The 24,650-nt window shown below is 43.5% G+C and overlaps 1 protein-coding gene across 2 annotated transcripts in view; it reads right to left on the bottom strand.

The window, feature by feature from the left end:
* LOC144822536 (aldehyde oxidase-like) overlaps positions 1–24,650 on the bottom strand; it is a 578,143-nt gene that overhangs the window by 138,649 nt on the left and 414,844 nt on the right. For both annotated transcript variants that reach the window (XM_078680182.1, XM_078680181.1), the window contains exon 28: positions 6,879–7,007. In XM_078680182.1, coding sequence (XP_078536308.1) covers positions 6,879–7,007 — 129 coding nt within the window. The remainder of the gene's footprint in view (positions 1–6,878; positions 7,008–24,650) is intronic.

Below are 24,650 nucleotides of genomic sequence, written 5' to 3'. Positions count from 1 at the left end.
TGATTGATCAATGAGCATTCCCATCTCAACAGGGATCAGCCCTGTGGTTAGGCAGAGATGGGCTTTAACCAAAAGGCTACATGAGGTGACCATATTGGGGTATGTAAAAGTGAGGGTGCCAAGAACCACTGAGGTGGGCTACAGATATGTAATAAGCAGTTATAATAATAATAATCTTTATTCAGCAGATACAAATATGACCATAAAAGAAACATCCTAAAATGTACAGGCATCAGGCAAAAGCAGTCTCCATAAAAACAGCCACATATACATTAAAACTTGTTTATATACTGGCATAGTCCCACAGGGTCACTTGGTTTTAATGTGCATCCCACAAATTTTCAATACAGGTTAAAAAGTCCACTGGTTCCTTTAAAGTAGGAAGACATCGTGCAAAAAGTGCAAGGATTCTTATTGACTTCCAACACCCCTCGTGAGTCTTAACTTTAAAGCAGATCTTAAAAAGTTGGAAACACAAAAGAGTGTAAAAACATCTGCTGACAGTTTTAAGAACAATAAGGCAACACATGCATGTTTAAATCTAAGATTTCTTAAAAGGCCCAGCAGGAAAAATGTTCTAGGATGTGCATAATGCGGACAGAGGAAGACAAAATGTAAGGTATCCTGTGGAGACCTATTGTCGCAACCAGAGGGTCCTCTCTAATCTGTGTGAGCAATGAAACCAGAGGGTACAGCCCATAAATGATTAAAGAAATGTAATCTAAAACGTGGCATTAAAAATCTGTCAGTTATAAGTGATAAATAAGGTTCCATGCCCTGAATCAATTTAACTAAAGTGTGTTCTCTAGCCGTGGGTTTATAAAGTTCACCATCCTCGCGTTGCATCGTGACATACTTAAAAAACAGGTCTTTGATATGCGCCTTTTCCTGGCTACCCACCTTTTCCTGATTGGTAAACAGGTCTGCTCTCCCTAGCTTGGAGAGGGTATTCTTTACGTATTTTAACCACAGGATCTTTAACACAGAATCAAGGGAGAGACACTCCTGGATTATCAACATGTTAAAACCTGCCTCCTCATTTGCCCAGATCTTCGCCCAACACAATAGGGGTTTAACAGCAAACATGTAAGAAATATATTTGGACCCCAATTCTTCAAGAACAATATAAGCAGGGGTACTGTGAGGTACTTTCAGCACCCCTGCTTTCAGTTTGTAGATTATTAACTGGCTTGAATCCCCAAACCAAGCTACCATATAAAACTTTAGAACAACAGATGGAAATATATGTTTAAAATAATTCCTGGTGACCAGTGCCTAATCTATAGGCAAAATGCACAATTGCTCCTGTAGACCTTATCAGAGTAAGGCACTACTCCTCTTTACCATTGAATAAAATGCCCAAGTATGAGAAGGCCGGTACTTTTCCCAAGGTATGTGTGCCTGTTGTATAACTATGGGCTTCTTCCCAATCTCCATTTTATATGATTTAGCTAACTTAGAAGACAGATCCATCTTATTCATGAAGATCACAAAGCTGTCTATTAAAAGCTGCAGGCCCTTTAGGGTACGGGCGAAAAGTACTGTGTCATCTGCATAAAGCAGAACTAGGACCGCCTGTGTGCCTATTCTCGGGGTATCTGCTTGTATGGCCATCAGGGCAGAATTGAGGCTGTTGATACATAAAGTAAACAAAAACTGAGCTAATATACAGCCCTGTCTAATCCTGCTAGAACAGTTAAAATGAGCTGTGGTCTTCCCCTCCTGTGTATATCTAACTGTTGCTGTGGTGTTCCAGTGTAGGGCAATTAGAATGCTGATTATTGCCGGATCCACCCCGAACTCTCTGATAATTGACCATAGTTTGCTGCGATTCATTCAGTCAAAGGCCGCAGAGAGATCCATAAACGAAAAGCAATGTGTCATCTGCATAAAGCAGAACTAGGACCGCCTGTGTGCCTATCCTAGGGGTATCTGCTTGTATGGCCATCAGGGCAGAATCGAGGCTGTTGATACATAAAGTAAACAAAAACTGAGCTAATATACAGCCCTGTCTAATCCTGCTAGAACAGTTAAAATGGGCCGTGGTCTCCCCCTCCTGTGTATATCTAACTGTTGCTGTGGTGTTCGAGTGTAGGGCAATTAGAATGTTGATTATTGCCGGATCCACCCCGAACTCTCTGATAAGTGACCATAGTTTGCTGCAATTCACTCAGTCAAAGTCCACAGAGAGATCCATAAACGCCAAATACAGCGCCCCTGGTTTGGGTAATGTGTATTTGGCGGTGATTGAATAAAGGTTAAGGCATTGGTCGGTAGTGGATTTGCCAGATCGGAACCCATATTGGGCATCCGTTATAATTTGATTGCCCTCTGCCCAATCCGACAGCCTATTCAGAACCACCCTCCCCTAAACCTTCACCGACATATCCTTAAGAGATATAGAGTGATAGCAATGTGGGCAATACATGTCTCCTTTCTTAAAGATGGGAACAATAATGGCAGTAGACCATGATGCCGGTATTACTGATGCTACTGCTGCATTTAATATCCTCGCTAAAAGTGGCGTCCATACCTCAATATTACATTTGAAGAGGTCTGGCGGGATCCCATCTGGTCCCAGTGCCTTGTTCAGCGAAAGACCCTCAATTCCTATTCTCACCTCGTTCAGAGTAAATGTGATGGGATCAGCTCTCTGCTCACTGACTGGTGCCTCAGAACGCTCTTCTCTATGATGGTGATTATACAGACCCTCAAAGTGCTCCTGCCATTGATCTGGTAGGATGTTATGGCTTAACCCAGATTTATTAGAATCTTTGAAACATTGGTTGTGGATGACTCTCCAGTAATGAATAGAGTCCTTTGCCTCTGTTCACTCCTCCCAGGCTTTCTGTTGTAATTGTCCCTTACGTCCCTTTACTGGTTGCTTATAGATTTTACGGCAAGCCGCAACCCGGTCCCTCTCCCTCGACGACTGCTTAAGTGCCAATTTTAAATCTCTAAGGGCCTGAGAACAATGCCCATCGAACCATCTTTGGGCGTCCATGCTAGGGGAATAAGGCAGTGCTTCACTAAGCTGTCCACTAGTGCGCAATGTCCCTAAAGAACTCTACTAGGTCAACCCCTTGCACTTCTAGATCTAAGCATTTCAGAAAATCTTGCTTGCCCATATTAAAAAGAGAGGTGTTAAAAGCAACACCATCTACCTGAGCCCAGCGTAACCGCCTCCCTTGATCAGTTGCGGAGTTCATACCACCAGCTACTCTATGATATGCTGGGGCTTGGTGTGAGGCAACAAGTGACAAAGTCACTGGGTTATGGTCACTGAATACGCTATATTTAATGTTAAAAAAGGATATAAACCTTTTCAATGTGAGAGAAACAAAAAATAAATTCAATGCTTCACGAGCAACCTTTCCCTTTGTAAGTTTGGTGGACGACCATGTCCGGATGAGTGGCAATCAGGTCCAAATTGTGAGCTAACCCCATGGGTGTTCAGAAGGCCACTCAGGTCTCGCCCTTCCTGGGTGTGCTCCATCTATGGTCCTTCCCTTAGTGTGCAAGACGAACAGTCGTAATGGGACACCCTCAGGTTTGGGCACAAATGGCAGTTAAAATCTCCGACAAGGATCAATTGTGACTGTACCGGTCCTGCCTCATGTATTTGCTTCAACCATGTGTTTAATTCATCACGGCTAGTCAATCACTGAGAATGTGGTTTCGCATTATAGAAATTAATTTAAGACTAGCCTGTACATGTTACAAAAAAATGTAAGTCCCTGAACAACATCCGAGTCCCATGTCTGCTTCTTCCATGAATTCTCAAGTCTATAAACATGATTACCCCCCCTCCACACAACCCCTGCTCTCCCTGAAAATTATCTTATTTCGGGGCAGAAAAAAGTTTTATATCCTTCAATGAAGAAGTTATTCTCAGGCTCCCACGTTTCCTGGAGGCATATTAAATGAAAATCTTTGACATAATGGAGCCACTGCTCGTCCGTGAAATTACTGGTTAGACCCGCTATAATCCACAAAATTATTTTTAGGTCGCCCACATTTCGCTCCTCCGGGGAGCCAAGGTGCAGGGCACTAATAGGTGCAATGATGGCCCTCTCTATACTGTCTGGTCTCAACTGACGTTGGTCCCGGCACTCTTGGGAGATTTGTATTGTTATCCCTAAGTATGTCTCTTCCCTACCCTCTGCTATACCAGTAGGTTCCGGTCGGGTGTCAATAACTTTCCCCAAACCTTTCCCTTCTCGTAGTAAATCTATATCGTTCAGGTCCCTCAGTGGTGCAAATGCATTACTTTAGGTCAGTGCTTCTCCGCCCAAAGGTAATCCCTTCTCTTGTCCTACAGCACGCTGAAACAGTTTTAGGCCAGTGTCCCAGGCAACATTGATCCCAGATTCATGACCTGATTCCCGGGCCTTATTACACCGGGCAAAATTTGAGGGATCTGAAATTATGCATCAGTATGCATCACTACTGGGAGAAATACCAGGGGGATTACTTGTTGGGCCTCCTGGGTAATTGGTACCACACTCTGCATTGCTTTTCTGGGGAGGGACAATGAGTTATCAATGTTATCAAGGGTTACCCTTGTTTCTGCCAATACATTTGCAAAAAAAACTTAAAAAATCATTCAAAAGGCCAGTCACTGTTTCCACAATTTTTTGTTTCAAAGGCTCCCACAGATCTTCATGATCCTTAATATCCTTAGAGTCTGGACTAGCGGTGCCTCCCCCTTTCTTTGCCGGAATTATTTTCCTTGTTGCTTCCCGTTGTTTCTTTGGGGATGGTGGGCCACTTGATTCCGCCCCAAAGGAGTGGGTCGGCCTGGCCTTATTACAAGTAGTTTGACCAACAGCATTGGGGATAAGACTAGTTCCGGTGTTGGGGCCTCCTGAGACATCTGTAACTATGTCTTGACAGTGACCTTTTCCCAATGAGACCCCTGCTGGTCTTTAAGCCACTTCTAACATGGTGCCCTCCACGAGAGGCATAGAAGCCCCTGCTTTTCCTAAAGAGAGGCACCTCTCAGCTCTGTCTATCTCTTTAGTGATAGCCCTCACTGCTTTCACCAAAAACTAATCAATAGATCCTTTAGTCAAGTTCTGTGGGGAACCCGCTGGTGGAACTTTCCTCTTCCCCATTATATATTTAAACCAACCAACAATCAACCCAATGAAGCCCACCTCCTTGTTAGGGTCTAAAATGCTTCAAAAAGCTGTTCAAATGCGTTAGACGTGGCAGAAATTACTCACATGCGCTGATTCAACTTTCCCGCGGTCAGCCGCAGCCACCCCGGATCTCTTCCTTGCTTCTCTGTCTCCTCTATTTCTTTACCAAAGTTCACTCAGAATTAATGAGGCTCCAGCCCTTGATGGCAATACTGGTGTATGGAGAGAATAGGCCCAGCCCAGCATAAAACGGCCGCGGACGGGGGCAGATGGGCCCGCCCTTGGCCAGGGCTTTGCCTGGGCAGGCCCACGAGCGCCCCGCGCTGCGGGAGCCGCAAAGTGCTTTTACGAGCCTCGATGCGCGAGAAGAACAGTGTTGGCGGCTCCTACCGCTTGGTGACATGGGTCTTGCCATCCACACCTCGTTGGTTGCAGGTACTGGTATGTAATAAGCAGTTATAAATATAGGATGGAAGGGGTGGATTACCAAATGAACCCCCTTTTGGAACTCAATAGGATGAGGGGCTCCGAGGGGGTTCCAGAAACAAGTCACATAGGCATAGGAAAGGCATGAGAAGTCCAGTGTAATGGGGACATGAAGGTGGTCAATATTAGAAGAATTCGTCCTACAGGTAAGGGGTACTTCAACTGAGATACTGCAAAAATACAGAAAGGCAATGGCTGATGTATAGAGTATAAAGTACAGAGTTATGTCAACAACACTTAGGGTCAAAGCGATATCCCAAACATACCCAGCAGTAATTAACAATACCCTAGATCAAATTGAGGGTCAGAAAACCCAATGGGAAAATTACGTTATGGACTTTGATGATGAGGAACGGGAAGAGGCATGCGGTGGGCCATGAAAGGTAGCCATAAGGGCAGCTTTCAATTGGTCCTGTTGAAAATCCTTCACAGAAGTTGTTATACATGGGCCCTATTACACACAAGTGGAAAAGCCACAAACAGCAAATGTCTGAAAGGCTGTGGAGGTAAAGGAACGCTTATACATACACTTTAGAAATGTCCCCGCATTGAGAATGAAATCCTGGGAATGTAGGGAGGTGTCTGACAGACACATTTGGAACCCTAGTGGACCCGTCAAAGAAGTTGGCTGTATGGGGTTATCAATGGACACAGCAGCACAACAATTTGGTTAAGTATCGTATCACATCAGACTGGTGGGGTGAGAAAGGATATGAGCAGACTGTGGGGGTCCCGAAGAATGCCCAGCTTTGATGTATGGTGTGAAAACATGATATAGTGCATGGTGGCGGAGCAGATCCTTTACACAGGCTGGGGGTGCCCCAAGAAATTTGATCAAATCTGGGCAAGATTGGAGGAACATATTAAATGAATAATTACCCACCATTAGAATGGTGATCCCACCACGGCTGAAGGTAACGAAGGATAAAAGATAATTAAAGGAAAGGAAAAAGGACAGTTTCACTAGGGCAGGGACAGGTGCGTGTCACTCCTAGCGCCCATTTGATCAAAGGACAAAATAAGGAAACTACGAACCCAATCCGGAAGTACATATATAATGATAATTGGAAATTGAAAATGCAAAGTACTGTGATAATAATAAAAAGGTGATTATAACAAAAAAGAAAACATTGCACGTTTTTGGTAAGCTCTGGCATAGGAAACTTGGCTTCACTGTATTTGTCCTATGAAATAAAAGTATAACATTTCGGCCTCAAAATGTAACCCAAAACAGTAGAAAAATGGTACCTTCACTGCCATTCCATTGACTTCTGTTCCACATGAGCCTCCTGAGGGGTTGGAGTTGGGGACGGTTGTTGTGCTGGTTTCACAGAAGTGGATGTATGAAAGGGGGATGCGCAGCTCACGACTGGCGACCTGCATGTTTGGAGAAAAAAGTTGCTAAAAGGTCAGGAGCATCTTGTCTTGGATTTTGAAAATAACTATGTTTAATTTCTGTAACATATTCTGTGAATTTCTGGTGTAGTTTTTTAGAATATGAAGTCAATCTGCTCTGCACAATATAGGAAGAAGTCTGACCAAAGAGAAATCTTAAAACATCTTGACTGCCAGGTCCATCTGAAAGGCTTCTTAGGATAAACCAATCAGCCATAGCACTGGACAGAATGTCCTCAAATTAAATATTAAACCAACAACAGCTGCCGTAAGCATTTTCCTCATACTGGTGCACAAATTCTGTCTCTAAACCACTAAGCAAATCATCAATCTTCTGTAATGAGTCATGGGAGCCAGAAGGGAGAGGTGTGGCGCAGCGACTAGGGTGGCTGACTCTGAAGTGCTAGGCTCACAATTCGATCGCCGGCGGCTGCTCAGCCCAGCACCATGTGACTCTGGGCAATAGCTCCCTTAATTTCCCCACTACACCCCAGCACCTTGAAACCCTTAGGAGTGAGTAGTTTGAACTTTACAAATACCGGATTTGGATTAAGATGTATCCATGCCTTGAGCACAACTCGTCCCATTCTCTGATTGACCCCCTCCACATTTTTTCATGAAAAGGTAAAAAAAATAATGCCCAGAGACTTAAAAAATGTCTGGTTGTCTGATATTTTGATTTCTAGACACCCACAATGGACCAAGAAGCTTCCTTATATGGCACAACGATAAGTAGCTCTCAACTTCCTTGTTTGAAAAGTATAAATAGTATATGCATTGGACTGGACAAGCTTGTTTTAAAAATACCTCTGACAGTTCAGGTCTGTCCTATATCCTTTTTTAACCAAAGGATTTACGTCGAGAGGTTGATGTGGGCTGGTACGATCGTGAAATGAGTTCAAGTTGTGGCTGATGTTAATTAAACCAGGGGTAGATGTCGTATTAGTCAACTTTTTGCATGGTGTTCATGAAAATCTGGGCACCAGGGTAGGGTAAAGCCAATTTGGTGAACTTTCCAATGTTTTTCCACTAGCTAGTGGAGTGCGTCAGGGGTGCGTGCTGGCCCCCTTGCTTTTTATTCTGTATATTCATTATCTGAATGGCTCCTTAACTAATTCTACCAGGGATTTGCAGAAAATTGCCAACTCTGCCGTCCCAGCTTTATTAAATGCCGACAAAGCCGTTTTGCTGGCTAGAACTCCTTGTGCATTGTGTAGGCTGGTGGAATCTTTTGTATAATTCATGAGTAACTTAGACCAGAAAATAATTTCTGAGAAATAATATAATATGGCATGCGGACCTGGTAGGAAAGCCCCAACAGTTTTGAAACCGAGTGAAAATCATATCGCGGCTAATAATTTCATTTATCTTTGTGTGATGTTTGACTCAAGTAAATCTTGGTAAATACAGCTCGGCGGAAACTTGGAAGGACAGCGGGCTCCCTTTTTAACTTAGCTAAAAAGGGTGCTAGGTCCACAGTTTCCCCATTTATTAAAGTGTTTAAAATGCAATGTATTCCCTACCGTTACATATGGAGCAGGGGGTTGGGGATATCACAATGCTGCTGCTATACAAATAAAGGAAAAACGAATTTGCAGGAGATTGCTGAACCTTCCTCCTTTAAGTGCTAATTTCATTCTCCACACCGAGCTGAATTTAGAATACATTTCAGACAGTATTAAATTGGCGCTCCTCCTGCTTTGGGTTTGCCTGTGGAGTAACGGCGAGGCAGGTTTCAATAGGGCAGTAACAAAGGACTAAGGGAATGTCTGACTTTGGAGAAGGGGCTTTCTATTCCCTTGTTGAATTACGTTGGTAAATCGCTGGTTGAAATCTGTCTCCCTGAATTGTTTAGTACTCATGGTTTAATTACGAATGTTGAAAAATGGGTTGTTGAGCAGAGGTTTGCTGAACGCACTCCCTCACAGAGGATTTAGGATGTTGTTTGTATACACAAAATTCGCATTATGACTCCACTTTGGCAATATGTGATACTGCTCTCTATCTTACACTAGGGTTAACCCGCTGGGAGATGTGCTGTCTTTAAAGATTTAGGTCATGTATGGTTTGGCGTATAGTATGTTTTTATGACAAGATTAACACGTGGGGTAGTGTATTGCCTCCTTGCCCTTGCAGTGGTAGGGTGGAACAATCTTTGCATCATTTTATATTTTTCTGTGGTTCTTATCATAAGGTTTTACAGGTCTGTCTTAAACCCACACTGAAAAAGATAGCCTTTCAGAAATGTAGAGTGGCTTTAACCTCCACCAAATGTTAAACAGCCCAGATATTTGTTGCAGTCTGTGTGCTTCCCTTAAAATGGTCATTTGTGTACACAAATTGACTAATGTCCATGGGACACAAATCCCGATGGACCCTAAATACGTCCTGCTGGGCATACACACTGAGGTCGACTTGCCCATATATAACCTCTTGCTGAGTAATTTAGGATTAATAGTAGCAAAAAACCACATAGCCTGGGAAAAAGCAGACCCACCAACTAGGAAATATTGGAGGGCCGGCATGGACAAGTACATGGGGGCAGAAACGACAGTATACCAGGCAAGAGGGTGTTTCAAGAAATTTCGGAAGATTTGGCAACCCTGGCTAAGATATTAGGGTCTAGAGTTAGACGATGGAGGCACGGATATCACGCAATTGATTTTACAGGATCATATGGGAGTAGAGCCCAGAGTCCCAGATCATGAGTCCATTGAGTGAGGTGTGCGATGGTTAGTGTGAGGGGGAGACCAGTACGAGAGACCTAGGAATAGTGAAATGTAAAGTTGTATATTCCATATTCCCACCAATTGTATTCAATATCTACACCACATATAAGGGAGATATAGGATATATACCTGCTGAATATTGTTTTGGTATCTATGTTATTTCACATAAAAATAAAAACAGTTTTTTAGAAAATGGCCATTCATAGCAGAAAATTAAAGGAGGGGAGCCAGTAGGGAAGCTGTGATGATCTGAGGGGTCCGTTTTTACATTTACTTTTAATCTGAAAGTTTCTTGTGATGGATTAACTTTGATTTTAATGCTTTTATCTAAAACTAGCAGCCCGTCCCGACGTTGTCCGCGTATGAATTGCTGCTGGCCAGTAGTATATTGTTTTGTAGGATTTGGTTTTGATAGCATTTCTTATCTGTGACAGGCCTGTGAAACGCTCCGATTCACAGTGCACTGCTGATGCACTTAAGAGTGCATGTTCAGTAGTGTGTGAACTCGAGTTTCCCTACTTTATTTTTCCTTGCAATATTATATAGCGCGAACTCGACAACATGGCATGAGCACAATTTACATTACAGAAGAACACATTCATTTCTGGTAGGCACGGGGAGACAAAGCGATTTGCCTGGAATCACAGGATGTTGAGCTGATGCCGCGATTTGAACGTAGCTCCCCAGCTCTAAAGTTCGCAATTCTAGAACTTGTGGCGGGAGGTGTATCTAAAAGCTTATGTCGGTGCTGGCCATCAATGAGAGTGACCTGTGCATTTTTCAAATGGGTGGTGAAAAAATATGAGTATGTTGCTGGAGATGTGGGCCGCCGTGCCACCAACGTACTTACCGGGGGAGGGTAAACACCCATTATTCCGCAACTTTCTTTCCGCATACCATCACTCCGCATACTTTCATTACGAAAGTACCATGACTCCGCAATGCCATTATAACGCATGGCATTACATTTTATATGCTTTTACCATGCATACATTTACAACGAAATTCGTTGTAAATGCATGAATGGTAAAAGCATGTTTCTTTTTAATGTTTGGATACGGTAAGTATGGGTATAGGGGTATATGTTTTGGGGTACTGAGGTATATGTTTTGGGGTGTTTGGGTATTTTAAGGGTTCAGATATAGTTTTGGGTTATGGGGTAGAGGGGTAGTTTTAGGGTTTAGGGATAGGTATGGGTTTTGGGGTGCAGGGGTATTTTTAGGGTTCAGGGCTAGGTTTGGGTTTTGGGATACAGGGGTATTTTTAGGGTTCAGGGCTAAGTTTGGGTTTTGGGGCACAGGGGTATTTTAGGGTTCAGGGGTAGGTTTGGGTTTTGGGGTACAGGGTTATTTTTTGGGTTCAGGGCTAGGTTTGGGTTTTAGGGTACAGGAGTATTTTTAGGGTTCAGGGGTAGGTTTGGGTTTTGGGGTACAGGGGTATTTTAGGGTTCAGGGGTGGTTTTGGGGTACAGTGGTATTTTCAGGGTTCAGGGCTAGGTTTGGGTTTTGGGATACAGGGGTATTTTTAGGGTTCTGGGGTAGGTTTGGGTTTTGAGGTACAGGGGTATTTATAGGGTTCAGGGCTAGGTTTGGGTTTTGGGGTACAGGGGTATTTTTAGGGTTTAGGGATAGGTTTGGGTTTTGGGGTACAGGGTATAATTATAGGGTTAAGATGGGTTAGTGTTTAAGGGTGTTTGGGTATTTTAAGGAGTAAGGGTGGGTTATGATTATGGGGTGCAGGGGTATTTAAAGGGAGCAGGGTGGGATTAGCACACGATATGAGACATGGCATGAAGGGCGAACGTACCACACGCCCCCAGCGTTTGTCACGCCCACAGCTCACGCCCACAGCACAACGCAGATACGCCCACAAGGGACTACTTTGCTGGCACGGTTCTTTTACCTTTTAAATGTATATGGTGGGTGTCTGCATAGCCTATGTCCTTCTGCTGCAACTGCCCTTTCCAACACTGTATTGGGTGTTGTGATTGGTGCTGTGGTTCCTGAGATTACCCGCCTCAAAGGTTTGGGCTCTCTCTTTATTATATTAGTATAGATCAATGAACTGAGAATGTTATTAAGGGATATCATTTATGATATCTGTTTTTTATCTGCATGTTTTTTATATTGGTTTTATCATCTATTTAAAATCGAACAAAGATTATTGAAATGAAAATGAAATTAGTTCAATTAACTGTATTACATATGTCAATAATTCCACCATTTCTTACAACCCTTGCTACTAATCTGAGTTCAATTATCTTTATTACACTCGTCAATAGATCCACCATTTCTTACAACCCTTGCTACTAATCTGATACTTCGCTTTCATTGTTAAAGAAAATGTTCTTCAAATTCTGGGTGTGGGCCTAGTGGAAACCAGACATAATCCAGACAAACTCTGCTGTTTTTCACGGAAATGTAATGTATCATTGGAGGCATGCGGGTTTAAAGTAGTTTGTGTGTTGAAGCTGGGATTAAAACCGTGGACAGCAGGATTCATCTTCAACAACTTGTTCATGGAGAAATGAAGAGATAAATCAATATAGAGCAATGCCCCAGAGAGGTAAACACCCATTACAACGCATTTTTTACAACGCACTACCATTACAACGGAACTTTTACAACGCAAATACTATTACAACGCATTTATTTACAACGCATGTTTTTACAACGCAGGTACTTTTACAACGCATACCATTACAACGTAAGTATTGGTAAGTATATAATTATATTTAAAATGTTATATGTTAGGTTTTTTTTAAAGGGGTATTTTTAGGGTTCAGGGTCAGTTTTGGGTTTTTGGGTAAAGGGGTATTTTTAGGGTTCAGGGTCAGTTTTGGGTTTTTGGGTAAAGGGGTATTTTTAGGGTTCAGGGTCAGTTTTGGGTTTTTGGGTAAAAGGGTATTTTTAGGGTTCAGGGTCAGTTTTGGGTTTTTGGGTAAAGGGGTATTTTTAGGGTTCAGGGTCAGTTTTGGGTTTTTGGGTAAAGGGGTATTTTTAGGGTTCAGGGTCAGTTTTCAGTTTTTGGGTAAAGGGGTATTTTTAGGGTTTAGGGTCAGTTTTCAGTTTTTGGGTAAAGGGGTATTTTTAGGGTTCAGGGTCAGTTTTCAGTTTTTGGGTAAAGGGGTATTTTTAGGGTTTAGGGTCAGTTTTCAGTTTTTGGGTAAAGGGGTATTTTTAGGGTTCAGGGTCAGTTTTCAGTTTTTGGGTAAAGGGGTATTTTTAGGGTTCAGGGTCAGTTTTCAGTTTTTGGGTAAAGGGGTATTTTTAGGGTTTAGGGTCAGTTTTCAGTTTTTGGGTAAAGGGGTATTTTTTGGGTTCAGGGTCAGTTTTGGGTTTTTGGGTAAAAGGGTATTTTTAGGGTTCAGGGTCAGTTTTGGGTTTTTGGGTAAAGGGGTATTTTTAGGGTTCAGGGTCAGTTTTGGGAATTTTAGATAAAGGGGTACAAGAAAAAAATAAAATAAAAATAAATATAAATTAAATTAATTAAATAAAATTAAATTAAAATAAATTAAATTAAAATAAATACAATTACATTAAATAAAAATAATTTTAAATAATATACAATTAAAAAATTATATATACTTACCAATACTTACGTTGTAATGGTATGCGTTGTAAAGGTACCTGCGTTGTAAAAAAATGCGTTGTAAATACATGCGTTGTAATAGTATTTGCGTTGTAAAAGTCCCGTTGTAACGGTATGCGTTGTAAAAGTATGCGTTTTAACGTCATACATCCCCCCAGAGAGAGAGAGAGCTGGAGGGACAAGGATTGAAAGGATACAGGGACAGGCAAAGGGAGAGACAGTCAGGTAGACCGTAAATAGACAGAATAGATAGATAGAGGGCGACGTGATCCAAAGAAAGAGTGAGAGAGAGCAAGCAGGTAGAAGACAGGATGACACATAGGAACATGAAACAATTTGCAACGTGGTCGACTGGCAAAGAGAGCAGACTGGATGGATGGATGGACGGACATAGGCATGTTGGATATGGATGAATGAACTAGGTCGGTGCATGAATGATTGGTTGAATGGTGGATGGACAGACGCTCATATGGATGTTGGCTGAGTGGATAGTGAGTGGACGGGAGGACAGATGGATGAACGGATCAATAAAGTAGAGAGTGAAAATGATGGATAGACTGAAAGACACTAAGAGATCAACAGGGTGAATGATTGGTGGAAAGTTGGATGAATGGATGGGTGAACATAGGGTCCTAGAGACAGGGAACGCAACAGAGTGGGTGGGTGCATTGATAAAAAAGTAGAGAGAAAGGCAGGTAGACCAACTGGGTGGATAGTTGGAAGGCAGGGCCAGGGAACAGAGATGAACTGGATAGATGGCTGGATGGACGGATGGCTGAAATGCAGAACAATAGGATGGATAGCTGGGTAGATGAGCCAGGTGTGGAAAAGTGAATTTTGCCATGTTATATGTGCCTACGTGTCCCCCATCCTATGTTATATGTGCATGATCGATATGCATATATATCCCCCTATGATCGATTAAAGACGCAATTATAGTTGTGTCCAGCTCTAGTATGCCAGTTTCCAGTTCTCGTGAAAGCAACGAGTATTAGGCCTATGTTGCCACGTTTTACAGTGTGCACGTTATTTCATTGAATTGTCCCCGTTTTCTAGGCCTCAAAAGGGCCCGGACACCAGATTCAAGCTCCAGTCTCCTGAACCCACTCCGAGGAGCGAAGCAGCCCCCACCTGCATCCCTGACCCTTCACTTACTTCCTGCCAAGCAGCGCGGTGCCCGGCCTGGCTCTGCCTGCCTGTCTGCCAAGAGTATGTTATGCTTCTAGTTATCAGTCCAGCTTTCCTTCTTCGCATTCCTAAGCTACTGAACCGTATCAACAGTTTCAGCTATGGTCTAGTCTTTCTGTCTCCATGCAAGAATTACTGTATTAATATTCATAGCATATTCCTAGCACACGCAATACATGTAGAATATATGCATGCACCAGCCTTAGTGTCAAGTAGCTTTTGCCCTGATAACTTTTGGATTCTATCGACATGTACTCCAAACACCAGATACCAGATATGCTATAGGTACATGTCGTCCTGACACCGCAGACTTTAGTCTCCTCTTCTAGTGCAGAAGTCATAGCCCCCAGTTCTCCCCGGTAACACGTCATTGCCCGTTTGCGCGCACCACTAGGTTAAAGGTCCCAGCTGCTCTCAGGTAGCCCCCTTCATGTTTCCGCCCCATTTCATGACACTTCTGTGACGTTCACATCACATGTCTCAGTGCACGCCCTGTACACGCCTTCTTTTTCCACCCATGTGTTCTTATCTTACGTTTGTCATAAGTTACGCCTACTGTATGTAATGTAATGTAATGTTTTACTATATATATGCTGCACTGTCGATGAAGCGCTGCAGCTGCCTTCCTTCCTTCCTATTTTATTTCAGGCTGTCCCGTTCCAGTCCCTTCCCTTTTGCCTGAATAAATCCTTTTGACTCGGATACATCGGATCCTGCCTCTTATTTATTGAGCTATCTGTTATTGTTAATATAGTCAAAAATAGTCCCGGTATTATTTATTTATATACCACATAATGGCGCCCGAATAGGGACGAGCCCCTTCCTCACGCGCTGGCGATGCTACGCAGGCCCCCTGACCCTCTGCAGCCGTGACGGAACTCTACTGCGCACCGGCAGATATTTCTGCTTCAAGTCTCCCTCAGGCCCACGGAGGAAACGGAGACTGCGGTCCGACATCCAGACGAAGCGGTGTGGAATGCGGTTCGTCCCGACCAGAGCCCAAGCCGAGAGAGCAAGGTCCGAGGTATCCGGAGGCCCACCTGTAACCGAAGTTTCCGAAGTTCGTAGTCCGACGTCGTAGCAGTCCAGTCCAGTCCGAGGCCTTCCAGTTTCTGCTTCCCGGTGAGTACCGTCGCGGGGGAAGTATCTAGACAGGATCATTAGTTTGTTCCTGGTCCGTTGGGTTTGGGTACACAGATCCATTACGAAGTATCCACCTAGGTGGATATGGGTCCTGACGTGTCTCTTTATGGGACCGGTATGTTCTGTACTGTTTTAGCAGTGCATCCAGTAATTCTAGTAAGTCCGTTCTCGAGAAATTCATGTGTATGTGTATCAGGTAGTATTCTGTTCAAACTGTTATTTATGTATTTTTATGTCGTGGTATGAGAGATTTGTTTGCTATATTATTACTGTGATTATTGTGTATTGTGTTCCAAGTGTATTACCGAAAATACCTCTGTTCTCGAAATTACGTCAGTTAAAGACCAGAAAAGGGTTACTCGAAGAAGCAGTTCCTGTCCCTCCTAGGGACAGTCCAGGGCATTTTATGTATCACAAGCATGGCTTAGATGCCATAATATATCTAGACTTATGGGCGGACTATACTAAAGAACTAGAAGAGAAATATAGATGGCCCGTATCAGGTACATGGGATGCCGAGTGCATCATGCGAGTAGAAGAAGCATTATGGAAAAAGAAAGCCAGACAGTCCCAGAAAGATGCCATCGAGTTATGGCGCAAAGAATCTCATAAAAGAACCGAAAAAGAATTCAGAAAAACAGAATTAAGTAGGGAATCCTCAGAGAAAGCCCAAGAAAGGGAACTAATCGAAGAAGGTGAACGAGTTAGAGCAGAACAGTCAGACAGACAGAGAAATGCCCTTATTAAAGGCATGTATCCTCTTCTTGCCGAGGGCTTGCCAAAAGCAACCCCGGAAGCACCCTGTAATTTACCGCCACCATTGGTCCCGACTAAGCTACATCATAAACCAACCGCAGCTGATATTTTTCTTTCGTCCTATTTGGACGACTCAGTACCAGCCTATGCAAATCTTGTCCCGCCTGCTCCCGTTAATAATGTAATTCCTGTTCCTCCAGCCGCTGGTCCCGTGGGTCCAGCTAATGTTACAGTACCTGTTACAGCACCCCCGGCCCAGCCCACAGTACATGTACCCGTTTTGCCAGTCACTCTACCAGCCCGTACAGTATTCACCGACGATTCTAGTTTAGGAGCCGCGGGGGGAGGTTCTCCTCGTACCCCGCCTCAACCAAGACGTCTGACGCTACATGAACTAGCGTTACAGCGTACGCCAAAAGTGTCTACATACGTAGATATCATGCGAGGTCTTACTGAATGTCGTTATGATCCAGTTCCAGGCGAGGATCACATGGTCATATATTCATTACGTTTAAGACGGGTTGCCAGCTATTTGGACACCCTGCCCGATATGGGAGAACATCTAGACAGAATATACCGTTTTATCCGTACAGGAGTGAATCCAGGAAGTATTCACGAAGCCATGGTTCAAAGAAAAGTCGAGACTCAGCTCATGATTTTAAAGTTCCTGATTAACTGTTTAATAAGAGAGCAAGATTGTCCAGAAAAATATCAAGAAGAACTGAAAGTCCTGACTAGGTGGAGTGACAATATAGCCGATGGAAAACACAAGACACAAGGTTGCATAGAGAGTATGTACAAGAAGATTCGTAGGGAAATCATAAATATACACGAGAAACGAGAAGCATAACAAGCAACCGAGAAAGAGTATGACTCTTCTACTGAAGAGGTAGACAACGAGAATCCCGACAGAATAGCATATGTAGGTAGAACTAGACTTTCGACCGACATTCACGCCTAGATTACAAGAAAGCTTTTCCTCCTCCAGCACCAGAACAGTGTTCTCTTGAGCAAGTATTCCAAGCTACCGATCACATCCTGAAATCACGAATAGGTTATAGCGAGCTTAGTACCATGCATGAACAAGAACTAGCCCGATCAGCAGTCCGATGGACTAGTGATTCTACCACTTTTCCAGACGAAATAGTGGCCCAAACGTTTCTGAAACTGCCTCCAGCCGAGCAACGACTGGTGGGTATGTATATGATCCAGCACCTCATTACACTGTATGAGGATCAGCATTCTGATCCAGGTCCTTTACATGATGTATTAAACGAGTTACTCCAGTACAGATGGAAAGGTCTAGGTACCGATTTAATTAGCGTCATTCTAGAACAGCGCCACAAATACCGAACGTTTCTGAATCCACATTTTGTTCACGTCTCACCCCCAGAAAGTAAATCATTCTACATAGACAGACAGAATCCGTTACGAGAAGTACATCCAGTCAAGAAAGAGGGTGGTGGTCTAGAACGAGTATTTGTTTACACCCCTATCACGAAAATAGAACTCTTAGAAATGAAAAAGTTAATTCCCTGTCATGATAAAGATCCAGCAGGGTTCCACCGTGAACTAAAGGACATGCTCCGTATGGGAGAATACACGTATCCTGATATCATTAAAATGTTAAAGGTCCTGTTGCCTGCGGGCATATATGAAAAACTCAAAGAAAAAGAATGGGAGGTGGGAGAGAAAAAGATAGATTGGACAGCTCTAGAAGCTGAAGATAATTCACGAGTACCAGGTACCGGTCTTGGGGATAAAGCTAAAGCTTTGCCCGAATTATTGATACAAGTTTTGCCAAGATTACTAGCCACGAAAAAGGAAGATTGGGATGCCATCTCAGCATGTAAACAGAAACAAGACGAGGATACTAGTGATTTTTATTCTAGATTTGAGAAATGTTTCATTATTAATAGTGGTCTGAAAACAAGTAGTGAGTCGTATCCTCATCTTTTTGTTACCAAACTAGTCGAGAATTCAAGTCCACAAGTTAAAAATCGAGTATTGAAAGTCGAAAGTACCTGGCAAGCTAATACTCCGTCACAGATGCTCCAGATGCTCCAGTACCATCAGAACAGAATCAGGGAAGAGCAGGAACACGAAAGGAGACGTATGAAAGACACGAAAATGAAAGTATTAGTTGCACAGTCTTTTCCACAAGACAGTCAGAAGAGGGGTCCGAATCAAGCCAGTCATCCTGCAGTTCCCGTTAAAGGGACATGCAATTACTGTAAACAGCCAGGTCATTTTATAAACGAATGTGCAGTTCTGAAACACAACATAGCTACTGGTAAAACGAAAGAAAGACCACGTCCGCCTAGACAAGAACAAGTTTCACAGACTTCACAGCCACCACAGAATGCACAACAGACAGTCACAGTACCGCAGCCTATAGCTGCAACACAGCATGTTACACAGCAGATGTACCAGTATGCACAGTCAGAGTATCCAGATTATCAGCCATATTCATGAAACAGCCTAGAGAGGGAGGTAGGCTTGCCTCTCATCGAGATACCTGTAGATCAAGAGGGTCCCTATGTACACAGTCAAGTATTAGGGAAAGACAGAAAGTTTCTGATTGATACAGGGGCAAGTAGGACTACCATCAATCATGACGAGGTTCCAGGGGCTCCGCTCTCAGGCTCTAGAAATGTTTCCCTTGGTTTTTCAGGAAAGCCTATTGTTAATGAAATATCGAAACCAGTTACTCTAGAAGTTGGTCCATTGTCCCGAACCACAGACCTGTTACTCACGAAATCTTGCCCAGAGAATTTGTTAGGCATTAAAACACTGAAAGAATTAGGAGCAGTCATATGCTGCTCCCCAGAATGGGTCCGTCTGTTTCTCCGTGATTTCAAAGGTCATTATGTATTACGTGATTTTGATCCAAGATTATTGAATGTACCACAGCATTTATGGGCGCAAGGTCCAACTGATGTAGGTTGTATGCATATCACACCCCATCGTGTGACTCTAAAGAAAGGTGTTGTTTTACCACGAATCAGACAGTACAAATTGCCACCTGAGGCTGTAGCAGCCTTATCCAAAATTATTGACGAACTTATTGCCCAAGGAGTGGTTGTAGAAACTGACTCCAATGTATGTAATTCTCCTATCATTCCAGTCCTGAAACGTACTGATCCAAATGCACCTCCAGTTTATCGATTAGTGATTGACCTTCGAGAACTTAATAAATGTATTATACCACAGTACCCAGTGGTCCCAGATATTTCTTCTCTATTGACAGCCATTGATTCAGAAGCTACGTTCTTTACAGTTATCGATCTCAAGAACGCATTTTTCAGTGTCCCCATTCATCCAGACAGCCAGTTCCTTTTCGGATTCTGTTTAAATGGAAGAAGCTATAAATTCACACGAGCACCTCAAGGTTTCACAGAAAGTCCTAGCATTTACAGTCAAGCACTTAAGAGACAACTAGACAATATTCACATGCCAACTGACACTGCCCTGCTCCAGTATGTCGATGATCTACTAATCACAGCCCGTTCTGAACGTGACTGCGAACGTGCGTCACTTACAGTCCTGTATTTTCTGGCTGAGATGGGGCACAAGGTGTCCCCTTCCAAATTGCAATTCTGTGTCCAGCAAGTGGTCTACTTGGGACACTTACTGTCCAAGAGGGGTAGGCAGTTGACACCTGACCGTATCCAGTTAATAGCATGTCTTCCACAGCCCAAGACGCAGAAGGAGGTACGAGCTTTTATCGGCCTCACTTCTTACTGCAGACAATGGATTCCTCAGTATGCATTTCTAGCCAAGCCACTGATACAGTTAACGACACAGGAGGCAGCCGTATCGACTGTCCTCCCTTGGACCCAGGAACATACACTTGTTTTTAATGAGTTAAAGAAAGCTTTATGCCAAGCACCTGTTCTAGCAACACCGAACTACAGTAAGCCTTTCACACTTTTTGTTACTGAACGTGATGGTACTGCATTATCTGTTCTCACACAAGATCAAGCAGGACAATACAAGCCCTGTGCTTATTTCTCTAGCACATTAGATCCGGTGGCCCAGGCTCTGCCTGCGTGCCTCAAGTCAGTTGCAGCCACAGCACTAGCTATCAGACAAAGTGATTCCATAGTGTTAGGACACTCCCTGACAGTACAAGTTCCACACTCCGTGGAAGTTCTTTTAAACCGAACACAGACTCAGCACTTGACAATTGCACGTTTAACAGGTTATGAACTGACACTGTTTCAGCCACACATAGAAATCAGGCGCTGCAACATTTTAAATCCAGCTACACTGTTACCGTCAGTTACTTCAAATCCTGCCACACATGACTGTGTGGAAGTTGTTAACACCATGACAAAGCCAAGACAAGACTTGACAGACATTGCATTACCTGACCCCGACCTGACACTTTATGTGGATGGTTCATGTATGAGAACAAGTACAGGAGAACTAGTAGCCGCGTATGCAGTGACTACTGAAACCGAAGTTATAGAAACACATCGTATTGACACCCTGTCTGCTCAAGCAGCAGAGCTTGTCGCTCTGACCCAAGCCTGCATACGTGCCAAGAACCTGAAAGTAAATATATACACCGATTCACGTTATGCATTCGGAGTCGTACACGACTTTGGAGTGCTCTGGCAAGAAAGAGGTTTCATGACTTCTCATGGAACCAAGATTCAGCATGGTCTCCTCATTCAAGCTCTGTTAGATTCAATACATTTACCGACAGCTATCGCTATCATGAAGTGCAAGGCACATACGAAAGTCACTGATATAATTTCCCAAGGTAACGATCTAGCAGATCGAACAGCCAAGCTTACAGCTCAGACTCCAGACATTCCAGTTAACACGACACAGACACTCGCTCCAGATCAGACTACGTGTATGACAGTTAAGGACCCTACACAAGATGTCATAGATATACAGTTACATGCTACCCCCGATGAAATCAAGAAATGGTCCGAACAAGGAGGGGTCCAGACAGATCAAGGATGGTTGACGAAGGGAAAAGCCACATGGTTTCTCCCTGACTCTATGGTTCAAGTCATTATTAATACCGCACATAGTCCAGCACATCTAGGAGAAAAAGCCATGTTAGACAGTATCCAGAACCTCTGGTTCAATAAGCATTTACGAGCAGCAGCCAAGCAGAAAGTACGTACCTGTATGATATGTTGTCAGTTCAATCCAGGTAAAGGTGTTCCGGTGGAACAAGGTGGATTCCATCCTCCTGACCACCCTTTTGAAGTCCTCCAGATGGATTATATTCAGATGGAGCGATGTCGAGGTTTCAAGTATGTCCTTGTAGTTGTATGCGCTTTGTCCAGGTGGACAGAAGCATATCCAGTTCCAGATTACACAGCTGTGACCACTGCCAGGCAGTTGGTTCGTGAGTTCTTTCCCCGCTATGGATTACCTAGGGTCGTGTATTCAGATAACGGCCAGCCATTCTCATCCGAGCTCATGAAACAAGTTTCTCTTCTGTTAGGGTACCAGTGGAAGTTCCATTGTGTACGACATCCTGAAGCAGCCGGTCTCGTAGAGAGACATAACCAGACCCTGAAAATCCGCATTGCAAAAGTGTGTGCAGAGAAAGGTGTAGATTGGATGGTAGCACTGCCAGTCGCCCTTTTTTATATGAGAATGGTTGCTCACTCCCGTTCAGGTCTATCTCCCTATGAGATAGTGTTTGGTCGTCCCCCTAACATGTGGGGTACACCTAGACCCCGTACAATAACTGATGTTGACAGTAATATGCTGACAGATTACCTTGCCTCCTTGATGTCTGCACTACAATCTTGTCGTTCACAGGTTGCCGCTGCATTTCCAGACAACACCGAAGTAAAACCGCATGAGGTCGTTCCAGGTGACCTGGTTCTTATAAGGAACTTTGATCGTTCAAGTCCGCTGGAGCCTCGTTGGAAGGAACCCCGCCTCGTTCTTCTCACCACCCGGACTGCGGTGAAAGTGGAAAACAGAAAAGGGTGGCTACACGCGAGCCACGTCAAGAAATTCCATGGACTCAAAGCAAAAACTTTTCTCAAGGACTGCCCCGTTCTCAAGGACTGCCCAGACAATGAATCTAAACTTCCCCTGTTAGAGAAAACTCCGCAGCAGGAGTATAAATCCAAGTTGAGGTCTAGTAAGTCAGCCAGTTTAATTGTCTAAGTCCCTCTCGGGTGAAACGGTTAGACTGGTTCCTGACATGTATGAGATAGACCCACACAGTGAGAGAGTTAGTCAAAACTCTAAGAGATGTATCATCATTCTGTTCTTTTATTGTCCCTGAGTCTTATGGTTACATGCATAAGTTATGCATTACATTTATGTTTTCCTATTTCACATGTACATATGTTTTCTAATGTTACAGTAGAGCACACATTTAGTGATCTGCCTCCTCACGAGTTATCCTATCGTCTTGCTATGCGTAATAATACTTTTATCCGAATGTTGCACTATTCACACCAGACCAGCAATGCCACTAATTGTTGGGTGTGTGGTCGACTCCCCCCTTTCCAGACACCGAAGGGAGTTCTGCCACTCTTTCCCTATCCGTTTTCACATAATGGTTCGTGTGGAGCATGGTCCACGTTAACGTCATCCTCAACTGATATGTCCCTTTTGAATCGAACATGTTTTCCAGACAAGCAAGGTCTTTCTCATAGAACAGGATTAGATCTAGAAAATGAAGTATATGATCTAGGTAATTATTCCTCGAATTTCATGGTCTTGAATGTTCAGTCCGATACTACTCCAGATTTGCCTGCTATTTCAGTTCTACCAGTCAAAGGCGAATTATGTGTCAGAAAGAATGGTTCCGCACATGTAGGACATAGTGATTGTACTACTGTGGTCGAGTATAGTGACAGTGGGAAATCTATTTTTAAAGCCTCACGTCATTCTTATTTTGTTTGTGGTCAGACCGCATATGTTCGTCTGCCCCTCGATTGGGATGGAACATGTTATATTGCTTTCCTACTGCCACCAGTTTTTCTAGCCCCATCCGATTATCACCGAAACACACATCTAGTACACATTAGACATAAAAGGGAGACCGAGTCCCCAATTGTCGATCAAACTGAAACTGCTTTAGAACAGTATCAAGATTTCAATAAAGGTTTCTTTTTCTTTATAGGTCCTGTCCAGAATAGTAAGCTAATACGTAGGTTAACCAGAACCCTTGAAGCAGTAGTGAATGAGACTACTTCCGCTCTAGGTAACTTAACCGAAGAGCAATCTGCTATGCGTTTTGTCGTGCTCCAAAATCGTCTCGTTCTTGACGTCATACTGGCCGATAGAGGAGGAGCTTGTAGAGTCATCGGATCTAGTTGCTGCATTTTCATTCCTAATAACGCACCGTCTGTTTATTCAGCTATAACCAGACTTCATAAAATTGCCCATCAGTTACACCAGAATCCAGGCACCTGGACATGGTCCGGTTGGCTCTGGAGTATCATATCTGCCTGGGGATGGAAAGTATTGTCATTCCTAGGTATAGCAGTAATGATCATATTCAGTTGCTGCCTCTGTTTACAATGTGGCCCTGCGATTTGCGGCATGTGTGCTACCTCTTGTATTCCTAGTCCTAAGTCCCGTTCCAAGACAATTCGAGACGAGCAAATGATGCTATATGAACAGATAGATGGTATCATGAATATTGATGTTTCCTGATGGAAACGTAGGGCACAAGGAGGGAATGTGGAAAAGTGAATTTTGCCATGTTATATGTGCCTACGTGTCCCCCATCCTATGTTATATGTGCATGATCGATATGCATATATATCCCCCTATGATCGATTAAAGACGCAATTATAGTTGTGTCCAGCTCTAGTATGCCAGTTTCCAGTTCTCGTGAAAGCAACGAGTATTAGGCCTATGTTGCCACGTTTTACAGTGTGCACGTTATTTCATTGAATTGTCCCCGTTTTCTAGGCCTCAAAAGGGCCCGGACACCAGATTCAAGCTCCAGTCTCCTGAACCCACTCCGAGGAGCGAAGCAGCCCCCACCTGCATCCCTGACCCTTCACTTACTTCCTGCCAAGCAGCGCGGTGCCCGGCCTGGCTCTGCCTGCCTGTCTGCCAAGAGTATGTTATGCTTCTAGTTATCAGTCCAGCTTTCCTTCTTCGCATTCCTAAGCTACTGAACCGTATCAACAGTTTCAGCTATGGTCTAGTCTTTCTGTCTCCATGCAAGAATTACTGTATTAATATTCATAGCATATTCCTAGCACAC

This window comes from Lissotriton helveticus, chromosome 3_1 (assembly GCF_964261635.1).
Source record: "Lissotriton helveticus chromosome 3_1, aLisHel1.1, whole genome shotgun sequence".
Classification (NCBI taxonomy): Eukaryota; Metazoa; Chordata; class Amphibia; order Caudata; family Salamandridae; genus Lissotriton; species Lissotriton helveticus.
Note: the sequence above shows the minus strand (reverse complement) of the source record. Positions and strands in the feature narration are given on the sequence as shown.